At 43.7% G+C, this 22,664-nt stretch overlaps 1 protein-coding gene across 6 annotated transcripts in view; it reads right to left on the bottom strand.

Annotated features, from left to right (window-relative positions):
- Nucleotides 1–22,664, bottom strand: part of ADCK1 (aarF domain containing kinase 1) — a 151,244-nt gene that overhangs the window by 103,773 nt on the left and 24,807 nt on the right. For 3 of the 6 annotated variants that reach the window (XM_058739851.1, XM_058739855.1, XM_058739856.1), the window contains exons 1-3: nt 17,901–18,032; nt 5,433–5,578; nt 2,335–2,418 (exon numbers count right to left, since the gene is read on the bottom strand). In XM_058739851.1, coding sequence (XP_058595834.1) covers nt 2,335–2,418; nt 5,433–5,567 — 219 coding nt within the window. In that variant the 5' untranslated portion in view covers nt 5,568–5,578; nt 17,901–18,032. Of the gene's footprint in view, nt 1–2,334; nt 2,419–5,432; nt 5,579–15,675; nt 15,877–17,655; nt 17,675–17,900; nt 18,033–22,664 lie in introns of those variants that run through there. The other 3 variants (XM_058739854.1, XM_058739853.1, XM_058739852.1) reach the window with 3 other exon arrangements.

The raw sequence follows: 22,664 nt of genomic DNA, 5'->3' as shown, positions 1-22,664 counted from the left end.
GACTTACTTTTGAAACCTGCTGTACATTTACATTTCACAACGCACCCTCTCAGATATCTATATAATCTGCAATATGTGGCACAGCCAACTGCAGTCTACAGAAAGGAAAATGGCAGCTCCAAAGGCTAAATGACCATCCCAAAGACAGAGCACAAACTCAGGTCTTCCAAATACAAACCTAGCACCCTTTCTAGGTCCTCTCCCAAGGAAGGAGCTAGCAGGGTGCAGCCTGAAACAGATATTAAGTCAACTCAGTCCTAGGCATCATCTCTAGAAGTAGAAAATATGGAAAAGATGAGCCAATCCCTGGCCTAAAAGAATCTATATCCTAAAGTGAGAGACATGTAACCAATTATCATCTTTCATAGGAATAAAGGCGACAGAATGATTAAATTCAAACAGGAAGATCTCTCTGGAAGGATACACAGGACAAGATGATCATCACTCCCAGGCAGGAAAACTAGCTATGTGAAGAACAGCAGGAGGAGGATCATTTTCTATGTTCAAATGTTTCTATGTTCAAACTTGGAATCGCATGCCAGGTGAATCTAGTTCCCATTAAACAACACTTTGAGGACGCAATCAGCCAAATCCTGAATATGCAAAATTCTACAGGACAAATGATCTGCTTTCTTCAATAAGCAAATAGCTCAAAAAAGGAGGGGGAGGAGGAAAGAGAGATATTATAGATTGGAGAAGATTTTGGTTGCTGTTTCCTAATGCAATATATGCCACTTCATTTGGATCCAGATTGCAATGAACCAACTTTAAAAAAAAAACAAAACATTTTGGGGACCAGGGATATTTGAGTATACTCTAGATATTAGAAATTATTAAGGACAGGGGCTCCTGGGTGGCTCAGTCGTTAAGCGCCAACTTTGGCTCAGGTAATGATCATGTAGTTCATGAGTTCAAGCCCAGCGTCGGGCTCTGTGCTGACACAGCCTAGAACTGCTTCAGATTCTGTGCCTCCCTCTCTCTCTCTGCCCCTCCTCCACTGACATTCTGTCTCTCTCTCTCAAAAAATAGACATTAAAAAATTTTTTTAATTAAAAAAAGAAATTAAGGACATATTATTAATTTTGTTAATTAGGAGTATGGTATCATAGTTTTTTTAAGGTACTTATCTATTAGAGATATAAAGTGAAGTAGTTACAGATGAAATAATATAATGCCTAAGATTTGCTTTTAAATATTTGAGCAAAGGGGCTCCTGGATGGCTGAATCGTTAAGCATCCTACTTTGGCTCAGGTCATGATGTCACAGTTCAGGAGTTCGAGACCCGCATCAGACTCTGTGCTGACAGCTCAGACCCTGGAGTCTGCTTCAAATTCTGTGTCTCCCTCTCTCTCTGGCCCTCCTCCACTCATTCTCTGTCTCTCTCTCACAAATAAATATTTTTAAAAATTTAAATATTTCAGCAAAAATAAATGAATGAATAGAGAGTAGATGACACAAGATTGACAAAATGTTGATAATGTCTGAAGTTGGATGATAGTTCCATAGGGTTCATTATACTATTCTCTCTACTCTTGTTAATGGTTGGAATTTGTATAATGAAAAGTTTAAATAAAAACTTTAAAATTAATTACCCCATCCACCAGGAATGATTGAGAAGGAAAAGTGTCACGGAGGAGAGGTATTTGAGCTGAGACCAGAAGGATGACTAGAGATTTTCTAAGGGGCCAAGGGCATTGCAGGCTGAGCAAAGACATACAGATCTATCACAAACCTCTCTCTGGAGGAACCAAAAGTATCTACACTTGACCCCAAACTCAACTCACATCCAAAAAAATGCCCTCTTGTGTGATGCCCCAACTCATCTCATTGTAGCATCAAAATCAACTGACTGTTCCAAGTGAGGAGACAGGGAGTGGGGTCAACAGCTCCACTCAGAGGCCTAACAGGAAGCCCCAGTGTAGCCTTGAGAGGACAGGAAAGCAATTAACCTCTTTCAACTGGGTTTTGCCTGACAAAGCACTTCAGAAGCCAACTGAGTTATCTCAGGAACAGAGCCTTCATCCCTCCTGAGTCATCCCAGACACCTTGTGCTCCCCAGAAACATACACCAGCCTCCCCAACAGTGCCTTGTAGATTAATAACCTCAGTATCACAGGATCCAGCTTGATGTCAGCCTGGTAGCCTGGCCCATCAGCACAAAAACACCTCCAATGAGGAAAGATCCTCTGCTCCTTGCCTCCAAGCCTCCAGCCTCGATCCTCGCACAGCCCCTGCCCCCCTTCAGCTCCACACAGAAAGCTCGCTGGCTTGGCAGGTACTTCACGACTTACCACCCAGTCTTGGCCTGGCTCAGCTGGGCCCGTGGTTCCTTACCTTGGATAGAAGCTGCAAGTACTCCTCTGAACCATAGGGGACACTCCTCAAGGAAGTGAGATAGTCATAACTGATGACAGCTGTCTGTGAACCAAGGAAAAGAGAGGCTTAGCACCTGGACATTCAATATTGCTCATCCACCCGGTCCCGCAGCTGCCGGCCCCTGACAGAGGCAGTGTGTCTAGAGAAGTAGACAACCCCTCCGCTGCGATGCTCTGCCCCCAGATCTTAGCCTGGCCGGCTTCCTCCTGTCAGTCTGCACAAATGCCACCTCTGCAGAGAGCCCTAATTGAAGGCTGCCCCACCCACCAGGAACTCTCAATATTCATCATAACAAAATTATCCTATCCGAAATTACCTCACTCATTTGTTTCCTGGTAGGTGGACTATCTCCTCTTTGCTAGAATTTCAGCTCTATAAACACAGAGGCTTGTCCTTCCTGCTCATCACTGCATCCCCAGCCCCTTTTTACAGTGCCAGATACACAGGTAAATGCTCAGTAAAGACTAGTTGAACGAATGCTGTTGGATAAACGTATTACCACAAGTAAACATCGTTTTACATTTATGTTTGCTCTAACAGCCTAAGTTTTTTTGTTTTTTTTTGTTTTTTTTTGTTTTATGTTTTTTATTTATTTTTGGGACAGAGAGAGACAGAGCATGAACGGGGGAGGGGCAGAGAGAGAGGGAGACACAGAATCGGAAACAGGCTCCAGGCTCTGAGCCATCAGCCCAGAGCCTGACGCGGGGCTCGAACTCATGGACCGCGAGATCGTGACCTGGCTGAAGTCGGATGCTTAACCGACTGCGCCACCCAGGCGCCCCTCTAACAGCCTAAGTTTTGATTCTGGGTCCCTTGGCCAAAAGTCTAGGAGAAGTCCCCATGTTCTTGGTGAAATCAGGAAATTACAGGCTTCCAGATATCTCAGACATGGAGGAGGCTTGAGGATTACCTAGGCCAACCCTTTCTTTTTAGAACTGAGCAACTGAGGCCCCTGGAAGGTAAGAGGCTTACAAGGCTGATACCTAGAGGAGTCTGCTCCCTTGTCTACACTCCCAAAGCTTTATTCCACTCGATATAAATGTGTTGAGCGCCAACCACGAACAAGAGTTGGTCACTGAACAAAGCACAAGGCCGATCAAGACCAGAGCCCTGGCCTTCAAAGAATGCACAGCCTAGTGGCTGGTTTATAAATCACTGGTAAATGCCTTCTTCCCTCATTCCCAGCTACAGCTGGCCCTTGAACAACATGGGTTTGAACTGCGCGGGCCCACTTACACATGGGGTTTTACCGGTAAATTACCGTATGGTACTGTAAATGTATGTTCTTTACGGGTTTTTTTTTTAACGTTTATTTATTTTTGAGAGAGAGCGTACCCATGTGCGAGAGAGGTGGGGGGAGAGGCAGAGAGAGAGGGAGACAGAGGATTCGAAACGGGCCCTGCACTGACAGCAGAGAGCCCGACATGGGGCTCAAACCCATGAACCATGAGATCGTGGCCTGAGCTGAGTCAGACGCTTTATCAACTGAGCCACCCAGGCACTCTTTCCTTATGATTTTCTTAATAACATTTTTTTCTAGATTACTTTATTATAAGAATACAGTATATAATACATATGACATACAATGTGTTAATCGACTCTTCATGTTATCTGTAAGACTTCCGGTCAACAGTAGGCTATTAGTGGTTAAGCTCTGGGGGAGTCAAAAGTTATACATGGATTTTTGACTGCATGGGTGTCAGTACCCTAACCTGTTGTTAAGGGTCAAGTATATTCAAATCCCTAAGGTTCCATCAAAGCCTGCTTCCCCTAGGGCACTCATACTGACTCCCGGCCTACGGGTCTCACTCTTCTGTCTGAGGTCCCGTAGCAGTGGTCACCTGAATCACACATCTTGATCCGATCCATGGCTTTAAAACAAATCCATTGCTTTTTGACCCATTTACATGAGCACTCCTCAACCATCAGCTCCTTCAAAGCTGGGTGTGGGTAGGACGGTTCATTTCTACCTCTCAAAGCCTGTAAAGACCACACTGGACCCCCAAAAAGCACTTGATAAACACTCAGGAATCATTTCATACTCTATGGCCTATCTATTTATCTATTTGTCCATTAGATTCTATGACTAGCTAGGGAGAAGACTTCACAACACTGAGTATTAAGGAAATGATCAGACAACAACCCAAACAGACAGCACACAGAGTATATCTATGCCAAGGGGAAGAAAGGATGAGTTCATCCTGCAGCAGACAGAGGAGGCAAGAAAGCACAAAGCATGTGGCAAATGACCCACAAATGGGGCAGTTATACATGCATGTTTGGAAGAGCTCCTTTCAGCAGAGTTAGGAGGACATGATTCAACAGGGAGGATGTTCCTGAGCCACTGGAGAAAACTTCTAATGGTGAAATATTCAACTAAGATGCTCTTTTTTTTTAATGTGTATCTATTTTTGAGAGAGTGTGTGAGTAGGGGAGGGGCAAAGAAGTGGGGAGGGACAGAAGATCCAAAGTGGGCTTTGTGAGGACAGTAGTGAGCCCGATGCAGGGCTCAAACTCACAAATCATTAGATCATGACCTGAGCCAAAGTTAGACATTCAACTGATTGAGCCACCCAGGACCCCTCAGATTAGATTGAGGGTTGGAGGGGAGCCCCAAAGTTTTCCAAGACCCAGATGTTCTGAGTATGAGCCCTGCATCAGGAACCACTCACACTAGCACACTGAAGAGAAAGTCAAGTTTTCTGGTAGAGTTTAATCAAGGCTGGAAAGTCTTTCCACATACATTTGCTGAGGAGCACCGGTCCAGGTCTGTCTCTAAAATTACATACAGAATCTAACATGTCAAAGCTGCAGAACAGAGACCCTGTGCAATCCCATTCTATTTCGGCTTAGTATGACAGAGGTTGGGCGTACAGGAATATAGGTGCCTGAGGGCGCACACCCATGCCTGTGCTACTGTGCAGAGGGAGCTTTGCACAAGGAAGGGCACACATGCAGCTCCACACGTGTGGCTGGCATGTATATCTGTTACATGTACAAACACCTGCAGGTAATACAGCAGTTCCTCTGCCACCCTGACAATAAGAAAAACCTACCGTTGCAACTGCTCTGCCCACCCTGACAGCACCAAAGTCATTAGGATCCAAGTACTTGTTGCTGTAGAGGAAGAAGCCAGAGGCAGCAAGAGCCATGCCGGTCCATGAAGCAAGCTTGAGAGCCCTTCGGGCCATGTCCCCAGACCCTGCCGAAGAAAAGCAGAGAAAAGGAACAGTTGAGTTCCATAGTTAGTCAGACCAGGATTCAAATTCAGGCTCCGCCACTTAATAGATTATACAACCTTGGGTCATTTTCTCAATCTTGCTGATCTCTGTTTCCTCGTTTTTGGGGTAGCTACCTCAAAAGTCGTTGGGATAAAATGAGATCATGTACATAAAAGGCTTAGCAGAGCACCCGGCACAAGCCAACTCTCAAGGTCATTTTTCCTTCCACAGTGCCAGGCACCATTCTAGGCACTGGGGACAGAAGGAACAAAACAAAGTTCTTGCCCACATGGACTTACACTCTAGATGGGACAACAGATCAGAAGCAAACAGACATATATTAGAATAGCAACTGGTATTAAGTACGGAGAAGAAAAAGAGGGTAAGAGTTAGGATGATGAATATGTGACAGAGGTGCTATTTGAAACAGGGGAAGTGGCAGAACATACTAACCACCGTTACTTGTAACTGTTATTTGTACCACCATGCACATATAGGCATCATTAGCCCTCCGTGCCCAGGTCTGAAGTGCTCAGGCCACAGCCAAAATGGCAGCTGGTCAGAATCAGCCAGATAAGCTCTCAGTGTCTGGCTGATTTCCAAAATATTTATTTCAGTTAGAGTAAACTCCTCCCTGTCTAGATTGTGAGCTCCCTGAAGTTTTGCCTGAAGGCAAACACCATGACTATTAGTACACCGTCCACTCACAGTCTTGCAGGATACTATGCAGTTAGGGATTCAATGTCCACGTGCTGATTTGATCTGTTCAACCAAACATACTCCCAGTCGGTAGGTTCAAGTGGGCTCAAGGCTCTTTGATACCCTTCCCCACCCTACTTGTACCAGCTCAGCCCACCAGGTGGACTGTTGGAGCATTTGGAGGTCACTGTACCCAATGGGCTGCTTCCTCTTCAATCTCTGGGAACTCTATATCAGACTAAAATCCTCGACCATAGCTGCAGGTACCAGGGGAGAAGTCCCACCCAGGAGAAGTGAATCACCAAGTCATCCACACGTGCAAACCTGTATAGAAGCAGCAGGAAGATTCAGGCCATCACTGTTTGCTCTGCTTTGGACTCAGTCTGTGACCATCCCCTCCCTGCTCTGTGCCTCTGTTTCCTCTTTGTATGAAAACTATTGCTACACACAGTCTTGTCTTCATTTTCTTTAAAATGTATTTGGACTCATGCCTCATAGTATAGCCACAGATTTTCTTAAAATCTTTAATTTTATTTGAGTGAAAGAACACGAGTGGGGAAGAGGGGCAGAGGAAGAGAGAGAGAATCTTAAGCAGGCTCCATGCTCAGCACAGAGCCTGACACGGGGCTCAATCCTACAGACCTGAGCCAAAATCAAGAGTCAGAGGTTCAACCGACTGAGCCACCCAGGCATCCCACAGGTTTTTTAAGTATTCACAGGTACATCTTATTCCATTCTTCTACTTTCAACTTAAATTTATACTGTTTCTTTAAACAACATATAGTTGATTTTTTTCTTTTTGCAATTAATATAACCTATGTATTTAGACTTAATTTTAGCATCTTCTTCTATGTCTTCTATTTTTCCTACCTGTTCTATTTCTTTTTCTCTCCTTTCTTGACCCTTTCTGGACTCAATAATTTTTATAATTCTGTTGTTTTTCTCCTTTGCAGTCTTCTTTTCCTAATCCAACATTTCTAAAGAATGGTCAGAGGAATACCTGTAAAAATACCATTTCAAAAATGCAGATCTCAGGGGTGCCTGGCTGGCTCAGTGGATAGAGCGTGAGACTCTTGACCTCAGGGTTGTAAGTTTGAGCCCCATGTTGAGGATAAATTTAACTCAAAAATAAAATCTTATTTATTTTTTTAAAAGTTTATTTATTTCGAGAAAGCATGTGTGCATGCACAAGTAGGGGAGGGGCAGACAGAGACAGAGAATCCCGAGCAGGCTCTGCGCTGTCAGATCTCACGGGGCTCAATCTCACAAACTGCAAAATCATGACCTGAGCCAAAATCAAGAACTGGAGGCTTAACCAACTAAGCCACACAGGCACCCCTAAAATCTTTTTTTTAATCTAATAATTTATTTTTTATAATTTACATCCAAGTTAGTTAGCACATGGTGCAACAATGATTTCAAGAGTAGATTTCTTAAGCCCTTTACCCATTTAGCCCATCCCCCTCCCACAACCCCTCTAGCAACCCTCTGTCTGTTCTCCATATTTAAGAGTCTCTTATGTTTTGTCCCCCTCCCTGTTTTTATATTATTTTTGCTTCCCTTCCCTTATGTTCATCTGTTTTGTATCTTAAAGTCCTCATATGAGTGAAGTCATATTATACTAAAATCTTTTTTTAATGTACATTTCTTACACTATATCAACAAAATGAGGGATAAAAATCAGATCATCTCAACAATGCAGAAAAAGCATCTGACAAAATTCAACACTCATTAATGATTAAAAACTCTCAACAAAGTAGATACAGGGGAACATACCTCAGCATAATAAAGGCCATATATGATAAGCCCACAGCTAACATCATACTCCATGGTGAAAGGCTGAAAACTTTTCCTCTAAGATCAGGAACAGGACAAGGATGCCCACTCTCACCTCTTTTATTCAACACAGTACTGGAAGCCCTAGCAAGAGCAATTAGGCAAGAGGAAGTAAAAGGCATCCAAATTGGGAAAGAAGAAGTAAAACTGCCACTATTTGCAGATAACATATTATATATAGAAAACCCTAAGCAATCCACCAAAAAACCATCAGAATAAACAAATTCAGTAAAGTTGCAGGATACAGAATCAGCATGCAAAAATCTGTTGGGTTTCTATGCACTAATAATGAATAATCAGAAAGAGAAATTATGAAAATCCCACTTATAATTGCGTCAAAAATAAAATATCTCAGAATAAATTTAACCAAGACCTATACACTGAAAATTATAAGACACTAATGAATTGAAGACACAAATAACTGGCAAGATATTCTGTGTTCATGGATTGGAAGAATGTTATTAAAATTTCCTTGGGGTGCCTGGGTGGCTCAGTCAGTTAAGCGGCCGACTTCGGCTCAGGTCATGATCTCGCGGTCCGTGAGTTCGAGCCCCGCGTCGGGCTCTGTGCTGACAGCTCGGAGCCTGGAGCCTGTTTCAGATTCTGTGTCTCCCTCTCTCTGACCCTCCCCCGTTCACGCTCTGTCTCTCTCTGTCTCAAAAACAAATAAACATTAAAAAAAATTTTTTTAAAAATGTCCATATTACCCAAAGCAATCTACAGATACAATGCAATCCCTATCAAAATTCCAAAGGCAGTTTTCACAGAAATAGAACAAACTATCCTAAAATTTATATGGAACTACAAAAGACCAAGAATACCCAAAGCAATCTTGAGGAAGAAGAACAAAGCTGGAGGTATCATGGTCTCTGATTATACTACTATATTACAAAAGTGTAGTAATCAAAACAGTATGGCATTGACATAAAAACAAACACATAGATCAACGGAAGCCAATAGAGAGTCCAGAAATAAACCCACGCGCATATGGGCAATTAATTTACAACAAAGGAGCCAAGAATACACAGTGGGGAAACGACAGTCTTGTCAACAAATAGTGTTTGGAAAACTGGATGGCCACATGCAAAAGAATCAAACTGGACCCCTATCTCATATCATACACAAAAACTAACTTAAAATGGGTTGAAGACTTGAATGTAAAATCTGAAAACATAAAACTCCTAGAAGAAAACATAGGCCATAAGCCCCTTAACATAGCTCTTGGCAATGACTTTTTGAATCTGACACTAACAGCAAAAGCAACAAAAACAACAAATGGGAATACCTCAAACTAAAAAGTTTCCATACAGCAAAGGAAACCACCAACAAAATGAAAAGGCAACCTACTGAATGGGAAAAAATATTTCCAAATCATATATCTGATAAGGGATTCATATCCAAGATCTATAAAAAACCCATACAATTCAACAGTTTAAAAAATCTGATTAAAATACAGGCAGAAGATCTGAATAGATATTTTCCAGGGAAGACATACAAATGGCCAACAATTATACCAAAAGACGCTCAACATCATTAATCATCAGGGAGATGCAAACTGAAGCCACAATGAGATATTACCTCAGACTTGCTAGGATGGCTACTATCAAAAAGACAAGAAATAACAAGTGATGGCAAGGAAATGGAGAAAAAGAAACCCTTGTGTACTGTTGGTGGGAATGTGAATTAGTGCAACCACTATGGAAAACAGTATGGAAGCTCCTCAAAGACTTAAAAATAGAACTACCATATGACTCAAATACCCAGAAGTGGAATTGCTATCCAAAGAAAACAAAAACATTAACTCAAAAAGATATATATATTCACATGTTTGCTGCAGTATTGTTTATAATAGCCAAGGTAAGAAAACAACGTAAATGCCCATCAATGGATGAACGGATAAAGAAAATGTGATATATACGTGAATATAATGGGATATAACTCAGCCATGAAAAGGAAAGAAATCTTGCCATTTGTGACTCATGGATGGACCTAGAGTGAAATACGTCAGAGAGAGAAAGACAAGTACTATATGATCTCACTTATATGTGAAACCTAAAAAACAAAAAACCAACTCCAGATACAAAGAACAGCTTGGTGGTTACCAAAGACAGGGGGTGGAAGTGGGCAAAATGGGCAATGGGGATCAATAGGTACAAACTTCCAGTTATAAAATAAATAACTCATGAGGATGTAACATACAGCATGGACTATAATTAACAATATTTTATTACATATTTGAAAGTTGCTGAGAGTAAACCCTAAAAGTTCTCATCAGAAGAAAAAAATTTAGGGACACCAGGGCAGCTCAGTCGGTTAAGTGTCCGACTCTTGATTTTGGCTCATGTCATGATCTCACGGTTCTTGAGATTGAGCCCACGTCCAGCTCTGTGCTGACAGCATGGAACCTGCTTGGGATTCTCTCTCTCTCTCCCTCTCTCTCTCTCTCTCTCTCTCTCTCTCTGACCCTCCGCCCTCCTCACCATGTGCTCTAGCTCTCAAAATAAAAACTTTTAGAAAAAAAGAAAAAAAAATGTTTAACACATAAAAATGCAGATTTCTGAAGTCTACTCACTGACCCACTGAATCACCAACCCTGGAGATGGGACTCAGGAATCTGCATTTTAATAACATAAGGGTGATTTTTACTCTTTAATAAAGAGGCTCCACTGCATTCAAATCCATCAGTGAAACCATGCCCAAAAATCAAGCCTTCTCAGTTTATTGCACCTACTCCCAAACCCCCAGTGTCTGCAATTGGCACACAAGAGTGACTGCAAACAATTATTTTTAAAGAAATAATTTCAGAAACTCATTTCTTTCCCTAAACACAAATGCTCTGGCTCAGCTCCTGGTTCAGTTCTGGGGGGAAAAAAAGGGGGGGAGTTTATAAATAAAAAGAATAAATTAAATTAAAACCTTGTTTTGTAGAATGTGCTTTATTTTCTTTATATTCTCTTTATTTAGGAAAGCCTCCCTATCCCCACATCATTCTGCATTTTAATTATTTTTTCTGCCAAAATTTATTTTTTTTTAATATGAAATTTATTGTCAAATTGGATTCCATACAACAGTCAGGACTCATCCCAACAGGTGCCCTCCTCAATGCCCATCACCCACTTTCCCCTCCCTCCCACCCCCCATCAACCCTCAGTTTATTCTCAGTTTTTAAGAGTCTCTTATGGTTTGGCTCCCTCCTTTTTTTTTTTTTTTCCTTCCCCTCAAAAATTTTATTTTTTTTAAAGATTTCTTTTTTTTTTTTTTTCAACGTTTATTTATTTTTGGGACAGAGAGAGACAGAGCATGAACGGGGGAGGGGCAGAGAGAGAGGGAGACACAGAATCTGAAACAGGCTCCAGGCTCTGAGCCATCAGCCCAGAGCCTGACGCGGGGCTCGAACTCACAGACCGTGAGATCGTGACCTCGCTGAAGTTGGACGCTTCACCGACTGCGCCACCCAGGCGCCCCTCTTTTTTTTTTTTTTTTAAATAATCTCTACACCCAACATGGGACTCGAATTCACAACCCCCAAGATCAAGGGTCACATGCTCTACCCACTGAGCCAACCAGGCACCCCCTCTGCCAACATTTTAGTAAGCCAAGGGTTCCTTCCAGACCAGAGACACGGTGGTTGAGAACATGCACTCCAGCAGGCCTGCATTGGAGCCCCTATAGTCATTTGCCCACAGGGTTAGCAGCCACACTGCTAACTCTCTCTGAATCTTGTGACCATAAAATGGGGATGATGACATCAGTGTCTATGGGATGGGGTTGTGAGGAACGAGGAAATCATGCAAAATGTATAGCAAAGAGCCACCTGCACAGTAAGAACACAGTAGCAACTGCTATCACCAACACTGTTGTTATCTCTTATTATTATTATTACTAGTAATTATTTCCTCTCCCAATGCCATGCTCCAGTAAAGGACCTCATTTACACCGCTATCAGCTTCTGCAGGACTTCTGCATGCCCCGCTTCTAACATCCTGGCAGGCTCCCACTTCCCCCTACCTTTTCCCCTTGTTCTCTACACCCTCAGCCTGCAGGATCTGCTATCAAAAAGGGTAGCATACAGGTCATGATCTCACGATTCATGAGATCAAGCCCTGCATCAGGCTCCATGCTGACAGTATAGAGCCTGCTTGGGATTCTCTCTCTCCTCTCCTTCTGCCATTCCCCTTGCTTGTGCCCTCTCTCTCACACACAAAATAAAAGATGGTTTTTTTATATTTTATATTTTTATATAAATAAACAATAAATAATGTTTATTTATCTTTGAGAGAGAGAGAGAGAGAGAGAGACAGAGCGTGAGCAGGAGAGAGGCGAGAGAGGGAGACACAGAATCCGAAGGCTCTGAGCTATCAGCACAGAGCCTGACGCCAGGCTCGAACCCATGAACTGTGAGATCATGACCTGAGTCAAAGTTGGATGCTTAACCAACTGAGCCACCCAGGCACCCCAAAGTAAAAAATGTTTAAAAAGGGCAGCAGCATGCTCAGTTCACCCTCTACCTTGTCTTGCCAAAACACAGGTTCCCAAATGGACCCGGAAGCAGGCTTTACATTAGGCTGAGTGCACTCAGCTCCTTACACATCTTCCTCCTTCAAGATCATCAATGTAGTCCATGAGGGACCATTCCTTGTGGGGCCTGAAAAGAAGCCCACATTAAAAAGGTCATCTGGGGGCACTTGGGTGGCTAGTTCGGTTAAACACCTGACTCTTGATTTCAGCTTAGGTCATGATCTCACAGTTCACGGGATCAAGCCCCATGTCAGGCTGTGCACTGACGGCACAGAGCCTGCTTTGGTTCTCTCTCTCCCTCTCCTTCTGCCCCTCCCCTGTGTGTGCTCTCTCTCTCTCTCTCTCTCTCTCTCAAAATAAATAAACATTTATAAATAAATAAACATAGGTAGATAGGTAGGTAGGTAGGTAGGTAGATAGATGGATGGATGGATGGATGGATAGATAGATAGATACATAGATAGATAGATAAATGGCCATATGAGGGACTGGTAGTCAGGAACTCAGCCTCTGGAGCCAGGAAGAATCCTGCTCTGCTGCTCACCAGCTCTGTGACCTTGAGCAAGCCACATTTCTTGGAGCCTCCACGTAAACATCTACAAAAGAGTTCTTGATAGTACCTCCCTCCTAGGGCCACTGTGAGCATTAGAGGAGATGCTGTTTTAACATAATACCTAACATACTCAGCAAGTAAGACGTCTTTTCCTTACTGTCACTTTAAACTTCATTTTTTCTTCCCAGAAACACTAACAAGTTTATGTAGACTAAGAACTCATAGAACCTGAGAGACCAGGATTTGGCACAACCTTGTACAATTAACAAAGCAAGGGAGGAAGCCCATCTTATCTTGACTGAACTGCTCAACCATTCTCCATTCCAAAGCCATTTCCCCACATCTCATCTGGCTCTTACTCTCCACCAGAGTCGTCACTACCCTAACCTCCTCATGCACTCATTATCCTACCTCCCCTCCACCTACAGAAAAGTCCAAGTTCTCTAGCAAGGGGTTCAAGGCCCACCCTATTCTCACCCCGCCCCACCTTGCCTGCTTCATCTCCCAAATACCTCTGCACACTCAGTCCCCCCTCATCCCTCTATGAAGCCTCTAAGTGAACCAACCACTTAGAATTAGTTGCTCCTTCCCATCTGTTGTTACTATGCACTGCTTTTATCTCTAAGAATTTGGTCCTGTATCTGCCTCTTCTACTAGATGCAAAGGGCCGAATTTGTTAATATATTACATAATTAATTTATAAGTTTGCTAACAAATACATAATTGAATGAGTAAGAGAGTGAATTTTTCCACCTAAACATAGAAACTTCAGTCCAATTATGCATTCCCCTGCTCTCAACTCTCTAATGGCTCCCACCTCACTCAGATGAAGACCCAAGGCATTGGCCGACAAGGCCCTATCTGATCTGACCCCCCAGTTTCCTCCAAGGTCTCAGGCCCTTCCTTTTTTCCCCTTGCTACCGCACTCCAAAAGCACTAACGTCCAAGCTATTCATCAAACCCACCAGGCACACTGGCCTTACAGCTTTTGCTCTTGCTGTTCTCCCTGTCGAGCACATGTCACAAACTATTTCGGTAAAGGGCCATATATTAAATATTTTCAGCTTTGCAGACTATATATAATACCTCTGTCACAGCTACTCAATACTGCATTGTAGCACAAGGCAAATGGCAAGCACAGACAAAATATAAAGTTAGGAGTGTGGCCAGATGTGGCCCAGAGGCTACAGTTTGCCAAACTCTGCCTTGGTGTGGTAGGTGCTCCAAAAGTATTTACTGAATGGATGAATCAAGGGAGAAACTATACCTCACTAGGCCTGTGCAGAGCCAGTAACAACACAGGTCCCCAGGTGAGAATCACTCCAGGGCTATCAATTCAGTAGCCATCCTACCCCAGCACCCCAGCACCACCTCCCAGCTCTCGCCTCTTAAACCCCATCTTCCTGGTGCACCATCCTCCAGGCCTGTCCCTATAGGCAATGGAGCCCTGAGACCATCCCACCCTGGGAGGGGAAGCCACAGCAAGAAACAGACACAATTCCCAAGACCTGGTTTTCATGCAAACGTCCTCAGTAATAAAAGAGGTGGAAATTGAAAAACATAAAATAGATGATAGAGGAGCCAAACTGTGCCTAAATAGACTGGAGCTGGAGTTTTCCATACGGTGTCAGTGAGTCTTTAACATGCAAATGAGTTGTTTCCCTCAGGGTATTTTAAAAGACCCTGTCAGCCGTGAAATATGTCTGTCGATGAAAAACACCTTTCATTATTAAACCTTTTGCTAATGAATCACCTGCCCTGTTCTGTTTGCTTGCCTTTCTGACTTTCACCTGAGTTACTTCTCACAGGAGCACACACTTTTGGGAGGGGCCTTAAGGACACCAAGACCCTAAAAACCTAAAAATTAGATGACAATTTTAGCAACAACTAACCTTTACAAAGCCCTCTGCACTCATTATCTCATTAGATATTCCACACAACCCAGTAAGATGAGACAAATATTATCATCATCCACAGGCATAAACGAGGAAAGGAACGAGTTAGGAGATTTTTTCCCAAGCGCTCAACCAGTAAACGGCAGAGTTGGAGCTTGAGCCTGTCTATGGCACACGGCCTCCTTAGCAGGGACTCTGTTCACCCATGTCCTTAGCACTCTTCACAAATAACCGTATCAGTCACTGTGGGCAGCGACTCTGCTTTCTGACCCTCTACCCTGCCCAAATGGCAGGCATGTGGAAGACACTGCTTAGAGCCCTGGAAATCAACATGTCAGAATATCAACCAAAGCACCTCACCAGAAATAACTGATTCCAGTCTATGAAACATTTAGGAGAGCTGTGTTATTGTCAAATCTGTAAGAATGGAATCCATCTTGCTGGACCATAAGGAACACCCTAGCAGGTGATGAAATGAGGCAAAAGGCAAGTGTGGAAAGCTCTACAAATGGGAAGTTGATAGTCAAATGGAATGTCCATCCCCTGGACAGAACTAAATGGGGAATCAAGCATTTACAGTTTGTGGTGGGCCAAAGAGTGGCTAGGCCCACCAGTTACCATCATCCACAGTCCCCATGCCACAATCCAGGTCAATAAGCATGGAATCACCATGCCCTGCTTGGTGCGCAGGTGAGAATGGTCAGAAGAAAGGCACTCTGGGCTCTAATTCCATCAATCCCATATAGTAACCGCAGTCTCCTCCCATTTCCTAAAGAGGCTATTAGAGAAATGGGCATTATTTCTTCTGGTCTACTCCCAAGACTGGAAAAGATTCAATAATACCCTTGGAGAGAGTGATCAGGTTTTCAGGGAAATATGGTAATTGATGTGGATAAAAAGCAAACAAGGTGAGGGGCATCTGGGTGGCTCAGTCGGTTTAGCATCTGACTCTTGGTTTCAGCTCAGGTTTCACCTCAGATCTTGAGGTTCCTGAGTTCCAGCTCCACGTGCTGACAATGCCAAGCCTGCTTGGGATTCTCTCTTTCTCTCTCTCTGTTCCTCCCCCACTCATGCACATGTGTGCTCTCTCTTTCTCAAAATAAATAAACTTAAAAAAAAAAATAAGCAAACCAGGTGGAAAATATCATCATTTCTCAAGTCTGGAAAGATGCACAGTCAATGCCCAGGGACCATCTAATTGGCCTGATGAGGTTTATAACCTGACCTGCCACCAATGATGCAGTCCAAATATAATCATATGTCCAGAAGGTGGCTGAATCAATATTGATTAAATAAAGGAATCCTTGGCTGATGCCACGGTCCCAGAACAGACAAGGAAAATAAATCTCACCCAGGCAAGGAATAGAAATTCCCCATTCAGTTCATCCTGGGAAAGTAGGGACTCAGGGAAAACAGTGGAAAATCAAGCACAAAGAGCAAGTGGCAGGTAAAAGGTAGGTCACTGGAGTCCCTCTGGCATAAAAATCTAAATCCAGATTTAGTTAGTTGGGGGCCAGGGAGCTGGACAGGGAGTCGGAGAATGGATACCAGAACCAAGCACTATTCTTATCTTATAGGTCCCCTGTCTGCAAGAAAATGTATATTAGCAGGAAGGAATAAAATGCAAGCTCTCCCGGCAGAGGTAAAATCTTACATCTGTAAAGGCTGTTGAGAAACAGCCAAGCCAATAATAACACAAGAGGATATGATGTAATCCAGGAAAAATGACAGAAGTGTAAATCTACATATAAAATAATGTAGGGGCAAATTAATAGTGTACACAGTGATATGCACATGTTTATCATGACAAAATGTTAAACTGGCAAATAAGGACACAAAGACCCATAACCCAGTGTGAGAAGTTGGTGCTTTAAATTCACAGGATTTTTTTTTCCTATAAAGCAGTAGTGGTCAAAATTATGTCCGGGGCAGCATCACTATCTCCAGGGAGCATGTTACAAATGCAAATTCTTGCTCCCCAGCCCAGACCCAGTGAATCAGAAACTCTGGGGATGGGTTCGAGCACTGCGTATAGTAACAAGCCCTCCAGATGATTCTGATGCAGTTTGATAGCTTGTGCAATAAGAAAATGCTTAAAGAAAACATACAAAGGCACAGATAAAGTCTAGTTCACTTTCAGCTCGGCAAATATTTCTTGAGCACCCATTAAGTGCCAATTATCATGGACGTGATCAATAAATACTTGTTGAATTGGTTGACTTCCTACCTAGTAGAAAGTAAATGCCACTTAACCTGGGGAGAGAGCTGTGCTAGGTGTCTTCCAGGGGCTGCTCTCCATGCACAGCTGTCATCAGCGCGTTCCAGTTCCAGGAGAACTGGAAGCGCAGGGCCCCGCAAAGTGTGGGAGATCAGGGGCTCTCCGGGGCACGCCAAGCTACCAGACGGAAGGCAGAGATTTGGGCGGCACCCCACGCTCTAGTCCAGAGATCACGCCCAGCCCCCGGCCGCCCGCGGCTCGGAGTCCACACACCGCCTAGGCAGAGGTCGCCTGGGTGAGCCACCCGATGCCTCCTCCTCCAGCTCCAGCCCTGCCTACATGCGAGACTGCGCCATCGAAGTAGCCAGTCCACACTCCTGCCCACTGGTGAGCCGGGCTGGAGAGTGACCGCAGAGGAGGCGGGGCCCTGCCGGTCACGTGGCCGCGCGCCGGCCTGGGTGACAAGGTCACAGGCCGCGGGTTCCCTCCCGCGCAGTTCCAGCGGAGGCGGGCGTCTGGGACGTTTGCACCGCCACCCCAGCACTCTACGCGCCGCGCGACCCTGGTGCGACTACCCTACTCACCCCAAGGGACGCGGGGACGCGGCGCCGAGTTCCGCGCCGCAGCTGGGTGACGGGATTCGCCGGGACTTGGCTCTCAGCCGCCCACTGATTGCGCCTAATGAAGCGGAGGCGCCGCGCGGCCTGCCGGGACTTGTAGTTCGTGGTTCCCTAAGCCGCGGCCAAGCGAGTCGCCGGACCCGCGCTCCCCGTGGACCGCTCCTTCCGAAGAGGTAGAGGGGTCAAGACACCTAACCTGCCAGGGGCACTTATTTCTTTGCCCGGGCTCCGGACACACAATCTTTCTGAAATTTGTTTTCAATAGTCTTTCCGAAGGAGGCATAGATTCGTGTTCCGTGGAGGATGGAGTTGTGGGCTTGTGCATTTCAAATAAGGTATTAGAACAAGAGAGGAAGACATTCACTGACAGTTGCCGAGTGGTGAGAATGTGCTGATTGATCTTAGTTATCTTTGGCCCCCCTTCGTTCATTCATTGACCTGTATCGCATGTTTATAAGATGTGCTTTGGAGACATTCATCAGACGTTCATTCCACAAATATCTCTTGAGCCACTCCCCGGGGAGCAGAGATGGGGGGGGGGGGGGCGGTCATCTATCAATTCAATCAATTCCAGTCAAATTTCCAACAGGATTTTGCCTGGACTTTCACAAGCTAATCTAAAATTTATATGCAAAAAAAAAGGGGGGGTGGGTAAAGCCTAACCAAAACACTCCTGGAGGAGAATGACATGTTTCAAGGACTTGGCCTTTCATACATCAATATTTATTATAATGCTATAAAAAATTGAGGCCATTTAGTATTAGTATAAAGATCCCGGGTGGGGAGAGAGAGAAGAAATCAGCCTAGAGAACCCAGAAACAGATCTAGGAATAGGTGGGATCTTGATATATGATAGAGCTGGCATTATAGGTCAGTGGGGATAGGCACATTATTCAGTATATGAGCTGGAACAACTAGTTATCTGTTGGATTCCTCACTCCAGGTAGATTAAAGACTTTCAACGGGAAAAGCAAAATAAGATGTTTTAAAAGAAAATAAAGGAAAACATTCTGTGATCTCAGGATAGGGTTTATTAAATGACACAAACTATTTAATACCTTGATAAATTTGGACAACATTAAATTCAATAACTTCTCTTCATCGACAAGCATTACAAAACAAGCCGCAGACTAAGACAATTGCAGTACAGAGACAGCAATAGTATAGAATTGCGTAATACAGCCCCACTGTCTCACATGAGCAGTGTATGCATGCTAAGATAAAAACATGAATAATTTTCAAGCAGTGTAAGAAGTGTGAGCTGAAGCCATGAACAAAGTGATATAGGAACACAAAGAAGGGAGCAGTAATTTTGCCCAGGAGATTCTGAAATGCTCCATAAACTAAGAACTGACTTGGAGGCTGGGAATTAAAGTCTGAATAGGGGCTCCCCTGGAGAAAGTTGTCGGCATCAAAAAAAAATCCTATAAAAAAAAAAAGCATAAAAATGCAGTAAAATACAGTAAAAGACATAAAGGTATTTAAATTAAAATGGGAAATTTAAACCAGAGAGAGAAGACAGAATAAATATATTAAAAACTTAATATGGTTCCTCTAATTGCCCCCCTAAGTTTAACTATGAAAATGTTACCAGCAGGCTAACAGCTACCCTGAGGAATGGAAATGGGGAGGGGAGGCTAGAGAACTTTCGGTTTGCATTCTGTGCCCTTGTATCATATTTAAATTTTTTTTTACAATGAATGTGCATATAACTTTCACAACTAAAATTTCATTACTTAAACAGGTAAAAAAAATTTATTATAATTTTTAAGCCTTCCAGTTCAACGTGGTATGTTGAGTATACTCATTTAAATCCACTCCTTCCTGAAATCCCTTGAAAATGACAAAAAAGAAATTAAAAAGTCATAAAAGCCGAAGGGAACAAGAGACAACAGCAGATAGGAAAAATCAAAAAATAAATGTGGGGAGCTCCAACACAGATAGGGAAATAAGACTTTTATAAACAAGCCTGTGAGCCCCAGCCCCAGAAATTTCTGATTTTAGAGTCTAGTCTGGGATGTGGATCTCCCTTTGTAATTCTTAGAAAGCTCCCTCAGTGATTTTAATGGGCAGCTTAGTGGAAAGCTCTGTCAAGGAGGCAGTTCGAGTAGTGAAAAGTGGGTGGATTGAGAACAGTGGTTCTCAGCCAGGTTAGAATCACCTGGAGAGCTTTAACAATCCTCCTGGGCCACACCCTGGACCTCTTAAGTCATTTTCTGGGGAAAGGACCCAGGTGTAACTATTTTGTAGAGCACTCCGGATGGTTTCAATGCACAGTCAACGTTAGACACCACTGAGTTAAAGAGTCTTGTTTGGACTGTGTGACTTAAAGTAAGTTTTCTAATTTGGCAGAGCTTGACCTTCCTTTTAATTTACCAATGGTAAAATGATAAAATGGTGGTTTCCTTCTTGATAAAAGGTGTTAACCACCATCTGTCCTACCTGCCTCAGAGGTCCTTGTGAGGATCAGGTGAGATGGGGTATGTGCTTTGAAAACCAGATATTGCTGTGAAGACATGTTCCATTAAGCTTAGAAGAAAATCCAGACTCTTAACTCACATGGCACCCCTGGGCCTGTTCCTACTCCCTCCGTCTCCACCCTCACCACCCTTCTCCCTCCCAGCTCAGGCCACTCCAGCCTAACCAGCTTCCTGTCTGTTCCTCAACCTGCCAAACTGGCTGCTGCCATGAGACCCTTACACTTGCTGTTCCCCCATAATTTCAAAGGTCTGCTCCATCCCAGCAATCTGTTCTCTGTTCCAATGTCACCCTTCCAGGGAGGCCATCCCTGACTACCCTTATCTGACCACCACCAACCCTACACATTCCCTGAGACACGTTGTATCCCCTTACCTTGCTTTATAACACTCATCAGTACTTTATATTATTCATTTGTTCAGATGGCTTTTATCTGTTTCCTCCACTGGACTTAAAGCTTCATGAGAGCAGGGATTTAGATCTTCGGTGCCTAGAAAGGAGATAGACAACAGATAAGCAAAGAAATAACAGGATCATTGCATGACATAATAAGCCCTGTGAAAGAAAGAAGTAGGGGTGTGTGATAAAGAATAACTAAACAGAAGCCAGAGATGGCGTCTTTGGAAGGAGAAGTCAGGCAAGGTGTCTTTGAGGAAACTGCAACCTGATGGATGAGCGAACCAGCCATGAGGAAGATGAGAAAGTGTATTCCAAGCAGAGGGAACACAAGTGCAAAGGCCCAGGGGTAGGAAAGAGCCTGGCAGGTTTGAGGAACAGAGAGGAGCCTAGTGGAACTGAAACAGAGAGAATGGTATAGGAGGAGGTAGGAAAGGCAGGTAGAGGACCTCGGAGCACTCACTGGTTTGGATTTTAGTCCAAGTGCACTAGAAAGCCATTGAAGGATTTTGTTGAGATGGGATATGACCCAAGAAGCTAAACAGAAAATGCACTGAGCAACCAAAGCTATCAGGGGAAGTGGCTAACTTATTTCACAACCGACCACAAAGTCCCAGTTGAGTTTCTGAGGCAGTAAGGCCTGGGGTTAGTAAACTGAATATTTAGAATGCTGTTCATGAGAGGCATTCATTCAGGATGCTGTGTGTCTTGTCTCGGAAGTGGACTATCTGGAAGGAAGCGTCACACAGCAGCCAACCAGAGGAAAAGCAAGAGAATCCAAGGAGCAAGATTCTTGCTTAAAACAATGAGAAAACATTACTGCAAAGAGAGTAATAAGGGAATTGTGTGCTATGCAGGAGGGAGAAAGTCTTAGGGCCTGTAGTAGAGGAAGCAAGAAAGCTGCATTTGGTTCCCACCAGTATTCCAAAGATGAACAATGCCCTTGATGGGTAACAACCACAGAAGGAGACTTGAGCTGGAGGGCTGGAGCTTGTATTAGCACCTGCCCAGGACAGAGAGTGTTCCAGCAGGAGAAAAGCAATCAACCTAGATCCAGGACCAGAAGGTCAGCCTCCAGCTACCCAGAGGGCAGTTGAACATTTGCCAGAAAGTCTGCAGGCCAATCCACAGGCCGTATACATTTGTGTGCTAGGGTCAAAGAGCAGAGGTTAGGGCTGGAAAGAGAGCAAGGCCTGCTGGCTCTGGACACTTCTAGGTATCAATGGCCATGAGATAGAAACCTGCTCAACCTGCCCCGTGGGATAGCCAGACTGGCCTGGACTTGATGGGAGTTTAAAGGGATATTTTTTAACACCTGGGAAGAAGTAAATCAAGATGAGTAATCTGGAATTCATTTCCAAGCCAGGGGCTGGAGTGACATGGAGAGCAGGGATTTCTTATCTGCCCCTGACTGGCTGAGGGATCCCACAAAAAGCACATCACACAGGCTCTTCAGTTTTCTTATTCTTCTTCCAGCTTTATTGAGATATAATTGTCACACCCTTCAGTTTCCTTATCTATCATGAGGAAGAAAAAAAAATTCCTTGCAAGAAACAGCTGATAAAAAGAACCAAATGAATTCTTAACCAGAATTCTAAATCAGTTTACTGGAGATATGTGTGCATATCCCATATATATTCCATAAATATACATATATACATATATATGGGATATACTATATTTATATATATAAATGTTATATTTGCATATATATGCTATCATTTATCAAGCACTTAATATTTCCAGCTGCTAGTCTCAGTGCTTTAAGTATATTTTCTCATATTACCTTCATGATACATGAGCTAGACATCTTTATTACCCCCACTTTATAGCTGAGCACACTAAGGCGCTGAG

This window comes from Neofelis nebulosa, chromosome 7, assembly GCF_028018385.1.
Source record: "Neofelis nebulosa isolate mNeoNeb1 chromosome 7, mNeoNeb1.pri, whole genome shotgun sequence".
NCBI lineage: Eukaryota > Metazoa > Chordata > Mammalia > Carnivora > Felidae > Neofelis > Neofelis nebulosa.
Note: the sequence above shows the minus strand (reverse complement) of the source record. Positions and strands in the feature narration are given on the sequence as shown.